At 39.6% G+C, this 13623-nt stretch overlaps 2 protein-coding genes across 33 annotated transcripts in view; both read right to left on the bottom strand.

Moving 5' to 3' along the window:
- Positions 1-13623, bottom strand: part of SKA2 (spindle and kinetochore associated complex subunit 2) — a 105231-nt gene that overhangs the window by 40063 nt on the left and 51545 nt on the right. The window lies entirely within an intron of this gene.
- TRIM37 (tripartite motif containing 37) overlaps positions 1-13623 on the bottom strand; it is a 125004-nt gene that overhangs the window by 105320 nt on the left and 6061 nt on the right. For 30 of the 32 annotated variants that reach the window (XM_015119114.3, XM_077968953.1, XM_077968952.1 and 27 more), the window contains 2 exon segments: positions 4134-4174; positions 1283-1399 (listed from right to left, as the gene is read on the bottom strand). In XM_015119114.3, the coding sequence (XP_014974600.2) occupies positions 1283-1399; positions 4134-4174 (158 nt within the window). 32 annotated transcript variants of the gene reach the window in all.

Here is a 13623-nt window from a genome sequence, read left to right as displayed (position 1 = left end):
AAAGTCCAGTTAAACCTGAATAGCAGCTTTTTAGTTTTAGTTTTAGTTTTTTTTGGGGGAGACGGAGTCTTGCTCTGTCACCCAGGCTGGAGTGCAATGACACCATCTCAGCTCACTGCAACCTATGCCTCCTGGGCTCAAGTGATTCTCCTGCCTCAGCCTGCCAAGTAGCTGGGATTACAGGTGTCCACCACCACACCCAGCTAATTTTTGTATTTTTAGTAGGGACGGGGTTCTCCACATTGGCTAGGCTGGTCTTGAACTCCTGACCACAGGTAATCCACCCGTCTCGGCTTCCCAAAGTGCTGGGATTATAGGCATGAGCCACCACACCCGCCCGAATAATAGGTTTTAATTCTGATTATGCATCAGAATATGGTGTTATACTACCATAATTATCAGAATATGGTGTTATACTACCATATACTACCATAATTAAGCCTCTTTTTTTTTCTTTTTCTTTTTTTAAGAGATGGGGGTCTTGCTATGTTACCTAAGCCATCCTCTGGGCTCAAGAGATCCTCCTGCCTGAGCCTCCCAAGTAGCTGAGACTATAGGTGCACACCACCATGCCCTGTTCTCTTATTTCTATGGTTCTAGTTCCTCAGTATAATGAAGAAACAGATAAAATTTTTTCTAATGACCTGTGAGGTTTCAACCTCTTGCTTTACCATGTTGTGACTCTACAGAAAGTGACCAGGTTTTATTTCTAAACATTCAAGGGTCCTCCTGGACTCTCACCTAATTCAAGTTATTTTACTATTGCTGGACAGTGAAGCCTTACAATTAACCATGTTGTAGCTTCTTCATCTATAAAAACAAATCACTGCCACATCATTCTTTCCTTTCTTTATCTGCTCCCCATAACAACTCTCCAGATACGTTCAAAATTCTTCAATCATGGAACATAAGACCATTTATTCACTCTTGTCCCTCAAATGACTTAACACAGTATTATCACTGTGTCCCCATTAAGCAGTTAACAGAAATTATGTCTCATTTACCTCTGTATGCCTATCATCTAGCAAAGCACTTTCTGTATGGGGGGAGGAGAGGGCAAGGGGTGTCTGTGTATATACATGGCATGAAATAACCGCTGTTAAATAAACATAATAAGAATATGTTACTTAACAGCAACAGCACATGATTGAAAGAATTAAAAACTTAAGAAATTTAACACTACTTATTCATAAATAACTAAATGGCAACTACCAATATAGTGTCATTAAACAACACAAAGGCAAAATCCATTCCATATTGAACAAAGAAATTGAGGACATACTTGTCCTTTTCATTTTCTTCATGTTTGGTGAGACTGCAGAGTTGAAGAGTATCAAGCTGTTGTGTTACTTCTTCTGCCCAACGACAATTTACTAGTTCTCGTAGCTGGAGTGGAGCACTGGGGAGAAAATCCATACACATACACTAATTCATGAATTTCAGATTATTTTATAAAATAAACACATTTCTCAAAATAGAGAGCACAATAATACTCATACCATAACACTATTTTTTTTTAAGAGATACAGTTTCACTCTATGACCCAGGGTGGAATGCAGCAGCATGCATGATCATGGTTCACTGCAGCCTTGACCTCCCGGGCTCAAGCGATCCTCCTGCCTCAGCCTCCTGAGTGGCTGGGACTACAGCAGCACACCATCAAATCCAGGTAATTTTAAAATTTTTTGTAAAGACAGGGATCTCGCTATATTTCCCAGGCTGGTCTTGAACTCCTGGCCTCCAGTGATCCTCCCAAAGTACTGGGATTACAGGTATGAGCCACTACCTGGCCCCATAACACTATTAAAACTAAAAAAAAAGAAAAAAGAAAAAGACACAATGAAAAATACTCTTTGCAACTTATTTTCACCATATTAACACGTCATTTACAAAAACAAACAAAAAAACTAAACAAAAACATATGATTCAGAATATGGACTGAATTCTCAACTTCTGAGTCTAATGCTGTACTGTTGGCATGGTGGCTCATGCCTGTAATCCCAACACTTTGGGAGGCTGAGGCAGGTAGATTGCTTGAACCGAGGTGTTCGAGACCAGCCTGGACAACATGATGAAACCCTGTCTCTACAAATAATTAGCCAAGCGTCGTGGCATGTGCCTATAGTCCCAGCTACCCGTGAAGCTGAGGTAGGAGGACCACCTGAGCCAGGGAGATTGAGGATGCAGTGAGCCAAGATTGCGCCATTGCACCCCAGCCTGGAGAAAGAGTGAGACTCCATTTCAAAAATAAATAACTAAATAAAATTTCATCATATAGCCACACTAGACACATTTCAAGTGATCAACAACCACACGTAGCTAGTGGCTACCATACCAGACAGTGTAGACATAGAACACTTTCATCATTATAAAAAGTTCTACTTGACAGTGCTGGTCTTATAAGATAATATAAGAAAGGTGGGACTGGGCACACTGGTTCACACCTACAATCCTAGCACTTTGGGAGGTCAAGGTGGTAGGATCCCTTGAGCCCAGGAAGTCAAGACCAGTTTGGCAAAAACAGTGACATCTCATCTCTACAAAAAATAAACGAAATTAGCTTGGCATGGTAGCACACACCAGTGGTCCCAGTTAGGAGGCAGGTTGACGTAGGAGGATCACCTGAGCCCAGGAGGTCGAGGCTGCAGTGAGCTGAGATCGCGCCACTGCACTGCAGCCTGGACGACAGAGCGAGACCTTGTCTCAAAAAAATAAAAAGTAAAGAAAAGTGAATACAAAACGAAAAAATGGGCAACAGATGGCACTCCAGCATTATTTTTTGAAACCAAAAGTAGAGATAACCTAAATGTCTCTCAATATGGGGATAAATAAATCAAGGTATAGTCATAACATTGATTAGTCACTTTTAAAAAAAATGACTTATATATACATACAATCAAGAAAACATACCTACCATATTTTACATGAAAAAGCAAACTGCAAAACAATATTATATCATTGGTACATTTTAAGAAAACGCATATGGGAATCACATACGCATATATTTAAATATAGGCACAATTATACTGGATTAGGGCATTACAAAATACATGCACAAAAAATAGTCTAGAAGAATAGATACCAAATCCAACAATTTCTTTTGCAAGTGTTATTAAGTGAGAAGACAGGGCAGGGAGTATCAGAATCAGAAGCCTTTTTATTTTATATTTATCTCTACCATATGGATTTTTTTTTTTTTTTTGAGACAGACTCTCGCTCTGTCACTCAGGCTGGAGTACAATGGCGCGACGTTGGCTCAAGTGCAGCAGTGCGATCTCAGCTCACTCCAACCTCCACCTCCTAGGTTCAAGCGATTCTCATGTTTCAGCCTCCTGAGTAGCTGGGACTATAGGTGCGTGCCACCATGCCCGGCTAATTTTTGTATTTTTAGTAGAGACAAGGTTTCACTATGTTGGCCAGGCTGGTCTTGAATTCCCGACCTCAGGTTATCCAGCCACCTTGGCCTCCCAAAGTGCTGGGATTACAGGTGTGAGCCACTGTGCCCGGCCAAACTATCTGGATTTTTTAAACCAGAAACATTAAAATTTTTTGCTTAATTATAAAAGATAAGTTATGGCCTAACTATCTGGATTTTTTAACCAGAAACATGAAAAATTTGTTGCTTAATTATGAAAGGTAAATTAAGAACTTACACAAGTATTTTCTTTTCTTTTTTTTTTTTTTTTTGAGACGGAGTCTCGCTCTGTCGCCCAGGCTGGAGTGCAGTGGCCGGGTCTCAGCTCACTGCAAGCTCCGCCTCCCGGGTTCACACCATTCTCCTGCCTCAGCCTCCGGAGTAGCTGGGACTACAGGCGCCCGCCACCTCGCCCGGCTAGTTTTTTGTATTTTTAGTAGAGACGGGGTTTCACCATGTTAGCCAGGATGGTCTCGATCTCCTGACCTTACACAAGTATTTTCTAAGAGAGGCAGAGTACAACATAGTAAACATAATTTTAAGTCACATGAATTAGTCCCTGCATTTCTTTTTCTAGTCAGATTGCTTATTTCTACTCAACTATCTTCAAGAAGAAGAGCAATGGGCTGACTGCAGGAAAACTGCCTTTATGAATCCCAAGGCACATTCTGACCTTACTATTTTCCAAATTCACAAATAATCATAGCGAAACACTTACCGGCAATGAGGACATTGAGCTCTCTGCTCTGTCAGCCAGCGCTAAGGGGTCAAAAGATTAGATTTTGATTAGAAAACACCATTACTTTATTTATATATATATATATAAAATAATACAAATCTAATGAGTTTTAAGCACTGTCTAGTGCTTAATTTTAGAGATACTTACAGAAATAATAGGCAATCTACTGTCTCCTTCACACTATCATCCTCATAGGGATAAACTTTTAAAGGGACAGAACTCAGTGCAAAATAGCTGTTAAAAGGCTACTCTCATGCAGGAAAAGGAATGATTCCAGGACTAGCTGATTCTCACAGGGAATGTGTATATAATCTTACTATTGTCTTATAATAATGACTGTCTCCTTTGCACTAAAAAATAAACCATAGTGATGATTTATTTCTATCTAGTTTACTACTGAATTTAGTTTTTGAAAAGCTAATTCAAAAAAAGGGAAGCTAATTCTGAGTTACATACATTATAGACATGTAAATTAAACCTAAAAAAAATGAATAAGCAATAGAGCACAACTTTTAAGCCTTAAAACAGTTTCATAGGGCCAGGCGTGGTGTCTCATGCCTGTAATCCCAGCACTTTGGGCGGCCAAGGTGGGCAGATCACCTGAGGTCAGCAGATGGAAACCAGCCTGGCCAACATGGTGAAACCCTGTCTCTACTAAAAATACAAAAATTAGCCAGGAATGGTGGCAGGCGCCTGTAATCCCAGCTACTCGGGAGGCTGAGGCAGGAGAATCGCTTGAACCAGGGAGGCGGAGGTTGCAGTGAGCTGAGATCCTGCCACTGCACGCTAGCCTGGGCGACAGCAAGACTCTGTCTCAAAACAAAACAAAACAAAACAAAAAGGTTTCATAGTTCAGTAATTGAAGCTTCTAGATATCTTGGTTTCCTCATAATTACAAAAAGGTTTTAGAAGAGAATAATGTCTCTACTAAACCAAAAATTATGTTAATAATTTATTAGGAAACTGAGAGCAATCTTATACCATATGGAAGGAGATGTTAAGATTTTCTGACTAGTTTTCAGGAAACAACAGGTTTATAATAAAACAAAAAACTTTATGTTTTAGTTGTCTGATAAATAGGTTCAGAGGTAAATAACTATGATCCTACACCAACGTACTCCCAATATCTGTTATTTGTTTATCTCTTTCTACTTTTTAAAATGAACATGAGCTTTAACTTGATGCCAAATAATTAATTTAGAAATAAAATTCCCAAGGAAACCTTAAAGGACAGTAAAAGACTTAAAATGAAAGGAAGCAAGGTACTTCAGAGCAAAGAAAATAAAGCTGAAAGAAAAAGCATACAGAGCACACCTGTAATCCCAGCACTTTGGGAGGCTGAGGCGGGCAGATCATGAGGTCAGGAGTTCGAGACCAGCCTGGCCAACATAGTGAAATCTTGTCTCTACTAAAAATACAAATTGGCCGGGCGCCGTGGCTCAAGCCTGTAATCCCAGCACTTTGGGAGGCCGAGGCGGGTGGATCACGAGGTCAGGAGATCGAGACTATCCTGGCTAACATGGTGAAACCCCGTCTCTACTAAAAATACAAAAAACTAGCCGGGCGTGGTGGCGGGCGCCTGTAGTCTCAGCTACTTGGGAGGCTGAGACGGGAGAATGGCGTGAACCCGGGAGGCGGAGCTTGCAGTGAGCCAAGATCACGCCACTGCACTCCAGCCTGGAAGACACAGCGAGACTCCGTCTCAAAAAAAAAAAAAAAAATACAAATTTAGCCAGGTGTGGTGGTGTGAACCTGTAGCCCCAGCTACTCGGGAGGCTGAGGCAGGAGAATTGCTTGAACCAGGAGGTAGAGGCTGCAGGGTGCCGAGATCGCGCCACTGCACTGTACAGCCTGGGTGACAGAGCGTGACTCTGTCTCAAAAAATAAAAATAAAAATAAAAATAAAGTAAAAATCCTACGGAAAAGGATTCCTCCATTCTTAATAACCTTGAACATTATTATTACCTTGGTCTCTAGGCAAAAACGAAATTTGGGTCAGGTTTCTTCCCCTGAAACAATGACATGACCATGCCACTCTTCTGTTAAAGTCATAGCTCCTCTCCAGAACCGGTCTCATGAACTCCTCTCCAGAACTGGTCTCATGAACTCCTCTCCAGAACTGGCCCTATGACCCAGCAAGGTTATATCTTTACATGTTTCCTCTCTCCGCCTAAGATATTCTTCAAAACCTTTCTTCATCTGGGTTACTCCTACTCATTGTTTAGATTTCAGTTCATAAGCTGCTTTCTCCAAAAAGCATTCCCTGACACTCTGCAGACTGTTTTAGATACAATTGCCATGCTCTACCACTATACTTCCCCCTTCAGAAACTTTATTATGACGACTTATTTGTTGATCTTCTTTGTCCTGCTAGATTATAAACCTTAACAAAGACTGGGACTATGATAGGGAGTAACCAGATCATATGTTTAAATGTCCCCCTCCCTCCCAGTCAAAACAGGCTTATTGCTGCACTATATAACACTGTTGACATATATGTGCTTGGCCCTCCCTCCATGTCCTGTCTCTGGATCATGGAAATGTCACTGGATCATGTCCATAAAATTTCCTGCCTTTCCCAGGCTCATTGAGCTTTACATTCTCTGAATATTTGTGGCATATTTATCTTGTATTTCACAATCTAATTTATTTATTTATTTTTTGAGACAGAGTCTCACTCCCTCACCCAGGCTCAAGTGCAGTAGTGCCATCTCAACTCACTGCAACCTCTGCCTCCCAGGTTCAAGCAATTCTCGTGCCTCAGCCTCCCGAGTAGCTGGGATTACAGGCATGCATCACCGCACCCAGATGGTTTCTGCATTTTTATTAGAGACAGGGTTTTCCTACGTTGGCTAGGCTGGTCTCCAGCTCTGACCTCAAGTGATCCGCCCACCTGAGCCTCCCAAAGTGCTGGGATTACAGGCATACATGCATGAGATTACTCAGTCTCCACAATCTAATTTAATTACAAAATAAATATGACAATGTTAATACTCTGAGAAAAACAATGTTTCTTTCAAACCAAAACCAACCAACCAGTGATACAATATTAATGCATAATGTTAAATATGTTTAGAGCATTCCCCCCATTCAATTTAAAAATTATAAACATAAAATAAAATAAAATTTAAAAATTATTTTCTCTCCATTATTAAACTGGAAGAATCACAATCTTTAGATCTGTGTCTGATTCCCAGCTCTGGCACTTACGGACCACATGACATTGGACAAGTGACTGAGCTCGTCTCCTCATATGCAACAAGAGAATCAACATACCTACCCTGCAAAACTGCTGTAACGGTTAGAGAAGCTGTTAGTAATAAATACTAAGTATATAAGATAATCTTAAAAAAAAATGGCTGCTAACATTTATAGTTCAATTACTACTGGATGTGAGGAATAAGGACGATTAAGGTGAACTAGGTTTTTGGATAAAAAACTGGGTTCCTGACTGGAAAAGAAACAGATTTGGCATGGAAAAAAAAAAAAAAAAAAAAAAAAAAAAAAAAACACCTCTTATAGAGATAATATATTTGAAATGCATACTACAAGTCCAAACGAGGGTAGTTAGATACTAGAGGCAGGGAAAAGGCCAGGACTGAAAAGATAAAGTTGTGAAGTATAAGTCTAGAGGTAGTGTTAAAAGTCATGGACCAGTCGAATATGGTGGCTCACACCTTTAATCCTAGCACTTTGGCAGGCCAAGGTGGGAGGATTGCTTAAGGCCAGGAGGTCCAGACCAGTCTAGGTCACACAGCAAGATACCATCTCTACAATAAACTTAAAAATTAACCAGGTATGGTGCGCATGCCTGTAGTCCCAGCTATTCCTCAGGAGACTGAGGTGGGAGGATCAATTGAATCCAGAGGTCGGGGCTGCAGTGAGCCATGATCATGCCACTGTCTCTAGCCTGGATAACAGAGCAAGACTCAGTCTCTAAAAAAAAAAAAAAAAAAAAAAAAAAAAAAAAAAAAAAAAAAAATCCATAGACTATGAAGTTACTAGGAAGATGGTATAGCTATTATGGCAAAAATACCAAAGAAGATAATGTTTCAAGAAAAACAGATAAAGTAATTTGTGCTGAATGCTCTGAGAAGGAAAGATAAGGCCAACGAAATGTTCACTGGATTTAGCAAAATTGAGTCTATACCTTGCAGGAGCTATGTGAGTAGCTATGTGAGGGAACTAAAATCAAGTTAGAATGGGCTGAAGGGTAAGTAGACAGCGAGGTTGCAGAGATATGGAGTGGAAAACACTCATTTAAATAGTTTTAGCTATAAGAGAAAACAGGCAGTAAATAGGAAATTTGTTAACAAAGAACCTTTATTCCCAAATAGCTCAAAATTGCAAGGAAACTAGGAGGCAGATCACAGAGGATCTCAGATGCCTTGTGAAAGCATACAAAATTTCCTACATCCCCTGATGCATTGTTTGAGGCAAACTATATATACATACAAAAACATGCTAAATACTGTCTGGGTTTTTTATTTTTGAGACAAGTCACACTCTGTCGCTCAGGCAGGAGTGCAGTGGCCCAAACACAATTCACTGCAGCCTCAACTTCTTGGTCTCAAGAGGTCCTCCCACCTGACCCTCAGAAGTAGCTGGGGCTACAGATGTGCCCATTACATCCAGCTAATTTTTTAATTTTTGCAGAGATGGGATCCTGCCATGTTGCTCAGGCTGGTCTTGAAGTCCTGGGCTCAAACAATCCTCTGCCTTTGGCCTCCCAAAGTGCTGGGACTACAGGGATGAGCCACGGCGCCCAACCTAAAATAGTTTCTTACAAACATCTACACCACTAAACTACAACCAAAGTCCACTTCTTACGATGTGTCTACCAGAGAAAGGGAAAAGCAGTCCCTTTGTTCATTTCCAAAAACTTGTAAGAATGAGTAATTATCATAAAGATTGTATATATTAATTATCTAGTATACAGAACTAAATAAGCCAGATGGTAAATAAAATTACTGTTAGTGTAACAGCAGACCAAAAAGAGAGAGTTTTAAAAAAAACATCAGCCGGGCGTGGTGGCTCACGCCTGTAATCCCAACACTTTGGGAGGCTGAGGTGGGTGGATCACCTGGGGTCTGGAGTTCGAGACCAGCCTGGGCAACATGGTGAAACCCCATCTCTACTAAAAATATAAAAATTAGTCGGGCATGGTGGTGGGTGCCTACAATCCCAGCTACTCAGGAGGCTGAGGCAGGACAATCGCTTGAACCCGGGAGGCGGAGGTTACAGTGAGCCAAGACTGTGCCACTCCACTACAGCCTGGGTGACAGTGAGACTCTGTCTCAAAAAAAAAAAAAAAAAAATCAACTTTGTTACAGAAAACAAGCTCTTTGAGAAACATTAATTACAGCAATCATTAAAAATCTTAGATCATGGGTTCATGATTGATTAAATACTACTTCCAACACCTAATCCTGCATTTGAAATTAATTTAAAATATAAATATTTATTAAATTCCTTCCATTTCTTCAGAATATACTCAGAGATATCACTATTGACATGCACCGTGTATTCTCATTCATAATGCTATGTGAAAAATTTTAATGTATATGTATTGCTCTGGGAGTTTAAGACATTTACTAGAGAAATTGTGCTAGGGAAATCCTCAACAAAATCCTAATAAAACTAATTCAACAGAATATTTAAAAGATTATACACTGTGGCCAAATGGGATTTATTCCTAGAATACAAAGATGGTTCAACTGTAAAAATCATTCAATGTGATAAACCACTTCATGGAAAACTCCCACTATGATCATCTCAATTATGCAGAAAAGGCATCTGACAAAATCCAATATCCTTTCATGACAAAAATACTCAATAGACAGAAATAGAAGGGAACTTCCTCAACTTGATAAAGGCCATATATAAAAACTCATAAAAATCATAGTCAACGATTCAAAGGCTTTAACTCTTCCCCTTAAGATCAGGAAAAATTCCCCTTAAGATCAAGAAAAAGACAAGGATGCCAGCTTTTACAATCTCTATTCAACATAATACAGGTACTAAAAATTCCAGCCATAGTACTTAGGCAAATAAAAGAAGTGAAATTATCTTTTTGCAGATGACATGATCTTATCTGTAAAAATCCCTAAAGAGTCCACAAAATATTGTTAAAGCTAATAAATGCGGCAGTTACAGGATACAAAATAAACACACAAAAAACACTGGCATTTCTATAAGCTTGCAATGAACAATCAAAAAAGGAAATTAAGAAAATAACACATTTGCAACAGCATCAAAAAGAATAAAATGCTTAGGAAAAAAACGAACCAAGAATTTGAAAGACATACACGGAGGCTGACTGTGGTGGCTCACACCTATAATCCCAGCACTGGGAGGCCAAGACAAGAGGATTGCTTGAACCCAGGTAGTTGAGGCTGCAGTGAGCCATGATCACATCACTGCACTCCAGCCTGGGTGACAGCGAGATACCGTCTCAAAAAAATAAAAAAGAAAAAGAAAGAAAGACTTATACATGCAAAACTACAATACACTGCTGAAAGAAGTTAGGGAAGTCCTAAATAAATGGAAAGACACCCATGTTCAAGGATCATAAGATTTAATATTTTTAGGACAGCAATATTACTCAAAGGCATGTACAGAATCAATGTAATCCCTACTAAAACTTCAATGGTGCTTTTTTATATTGGTAGAAAACTGCATTTAAAATTCACATGGAATCTCAAGGGATGCCAAATAGCTAAAACTACCTTAAAAAAGAAAAAGTTGGAGGACTCACACTAATTTCAAAACTTACTACAAAGCTACAGTAATCAAAGCAGTGTGGTACTACCATAAGAACAGAAATAGAGACTAACAGAACAGAATACAGAGGTAGAAATAAACACAAATATTTTATGATTCCATTTATATGAGGTACTTAGAATAGTCAGTGTAAAGATAGAAGGTAGAATAGTGGTTAAAGGGGCTAGAGGGAAGAGAATAATGAGAATTTATTGTTTATCAAGTACAGAGTTTCAGTTTGGGATGATGAAAAGGTACTAAAGATGGATAACGGTGATGGCTGCACAACAATGTGAATGTACTTAATGCCACTAAACTGTACTCTTAAAAATACAGTTAAAATCGTAAATTTGACTGAGCCAAGTGGCTCACATCTGTAATCCTAGCACTTGGGAGGCCAAGGCAGGCAGATCACTTGAGTCCAGGAGTTTGAGGCCAACTTGGTCAACAAAGTAAAACCCTGTCTCTACAAAAAATAAAAAAATTAACCAGGCACAATGGCACACGTTTGTGGTCCCAGCTACTCAAGAGTGTGAAGCAGGCCAACTGCTCAAGCCCAAGAGATTGAGGCTGCAGTGAGCCATGACTGTGTCACTGCGCTCCAACGTGGGTAACAGAGTGAGACACTGTCTCATTTAAAAAAAAAAAAAAAAAAAAAAGGCTAATCTTACATTAGGTATATTTTACCACAATTTAAAAAAATAATAAAGTTAAACAGAACACCATATGATCTAGCAATTTCACTCCTAGATATATATTCAAAAGAAATGAAAGCAGGAACTCAAACAGATAATTGTTAACAACAGAACTATTAACAATACCCAAAAGGTGAAAACAACCCAAGTGTGTATCAAGAGATAAAAATGGATAAATAGGCTGGGCACAGTGGCTCAATGCCTGTAATCTCAGCACTTTGGGAGGTCAAGGAGGGTGGATCACAGGTCAAGAGATCAACACCATCCTGGCCAACATGGTGAAACCCCAACTCTACTAAAAACACAAAAATTAGCTGGGTGTGGTGGCACGCGCCTGTAGTCCCAGCTACTCAGGAGGCTGAGGCCGGAGACTCGCTTGAACCTGGGAGGCGGAGGGTGCAGTGAGCCGAGATCACGTCACTGCACTCCAGTTCCAGCCTGGCGACAGAGCAAGACTCTGTCTGAAAAAAAAAAAAAAAGGATAAACGAAAGGTGGTATATAGTCATGTGTCACATAAAGATGTATGGGTAAATGATGGACCGCATATACTACAGTAGTCTCATAAGATTAGAATGGAGCTGCCCTACATAGGTGTACCATTTTTTTATCTTTTATACTGTATTTTTAAAATACTTTTCCTATGTTTACTTATGTTTATTTTCTTTTTTCTTTTTTTTTAATGGGTACGGACTTTCTGTTTGGGGTGATGAAAGGTTTTGGAAACAGTGATATGGTTATACAACATCATGGATGTAATTAAAGACACTGAACTGTACCCTTAAATATGGGTAAAATGGAAATTTTGTTATATTTATTTAGCACAAAACGGGGGGCACTGAACAGACCCCTTACCAAAGACAACATATGGATGGTAAATAACTCCTGGAAAAGATGCTAACATCATCACTCAACAGAGAAACGCTAACTAAAACAAGGAGATACCTCTAAGAATGGCTACATACCCCGAGAATGGCTAAAATTCACAAAACCAAACATACCAACTGCTAGCATTAACGTGGAGGAATTGGAACTCTCATTCACTGCTGGTGAGAATGTAAAATTATAAAACTATTTCCTTTTTTTCTTTGAGACAAGAGTTTTGCTCTTGTTGCCCAGGCTGGAGTACAATGGCACGATCTCGGCTCACTGCAACCTCCACCTTCCAGATTAAAGAGATTCTCCTGCCTCAGCCTCCCGAGTAGCTGGGATTAACAGGCACGCACCACCACGCCTGGCTAATTTTCTATTTTTATTAGAGACGGGGTTTTCCATGTTGGTCAAGCTGGTCTCGAACTCTCGAATTCAGGTGATCCGCCCGCTTTGGTCTCCCAATCCTTTTTTAATTTAACCTTCATCCCTCTTCTCCTCTCCCTCTTTTGAAGTCCCTGGTGTCTAGCATTTCCCCCTTTATGTCCACGTATGCTCATTGTTTAGCTCTCAGATACAAGTATTTTAGAAGATAGCTGGGCAATTTTCAAAATGTTAAACACACATCTACCATATAATCTCTATCCATTCCATTCCTAATTATTTACCCAAGAGAAAAGAAAGCTTCTTGTACACGAATGTCGCAGCAATTTTCATTGTAATAGCAAAAACTGTAAACATGCCATATGTTCATCAATAGGTGAATGCATAAACAAATTGTGGTAAATACATACAATGGAATACTACTTAGCAATAAAAAGGAATACTACTGATACACACAGTATTTTTGCTGAGTGAAAAAAGCCAGATCCCTAAGAGTACATATTGTATGATTTTCATTTGTGTAAAATTCCAGAGCATGCAAACTTATCTTTTTCCTCTTTTTCCATCCCCCCTATCTCTGAAGCAAACCTATCTATTGTGACAGAAAACAGATCAGTGGTTGCCTGGGGACAAGGTAAGTAGAGGGAGGAATTACCAAGAGGCACAAGGAAAGTTTTGGGGATGACAGATACATTCACTAACTTGGCTGCAGTGATAGTCTCACAAGAGGATATATATGTCAAAACTGTACACTTGGCCA

The sequence above is a fragment of the Macaca mulatta genome, chromosome 16 (assembly GCF_049350105.2).
Source record: "Macaca mulatta isolate MMU2019108-1 chromosome 16, T2T-MMU8v2.0, whole genome shotgun sequence".
NCBI lineage: Eukaryota > Metazoa > Chordata > Mammalia > Primates > Cercopithecidae > Macaca > Macaca mulatta.
This window is presented reverse-complemented; position numbering and strand designations above follow the sequence as displayed.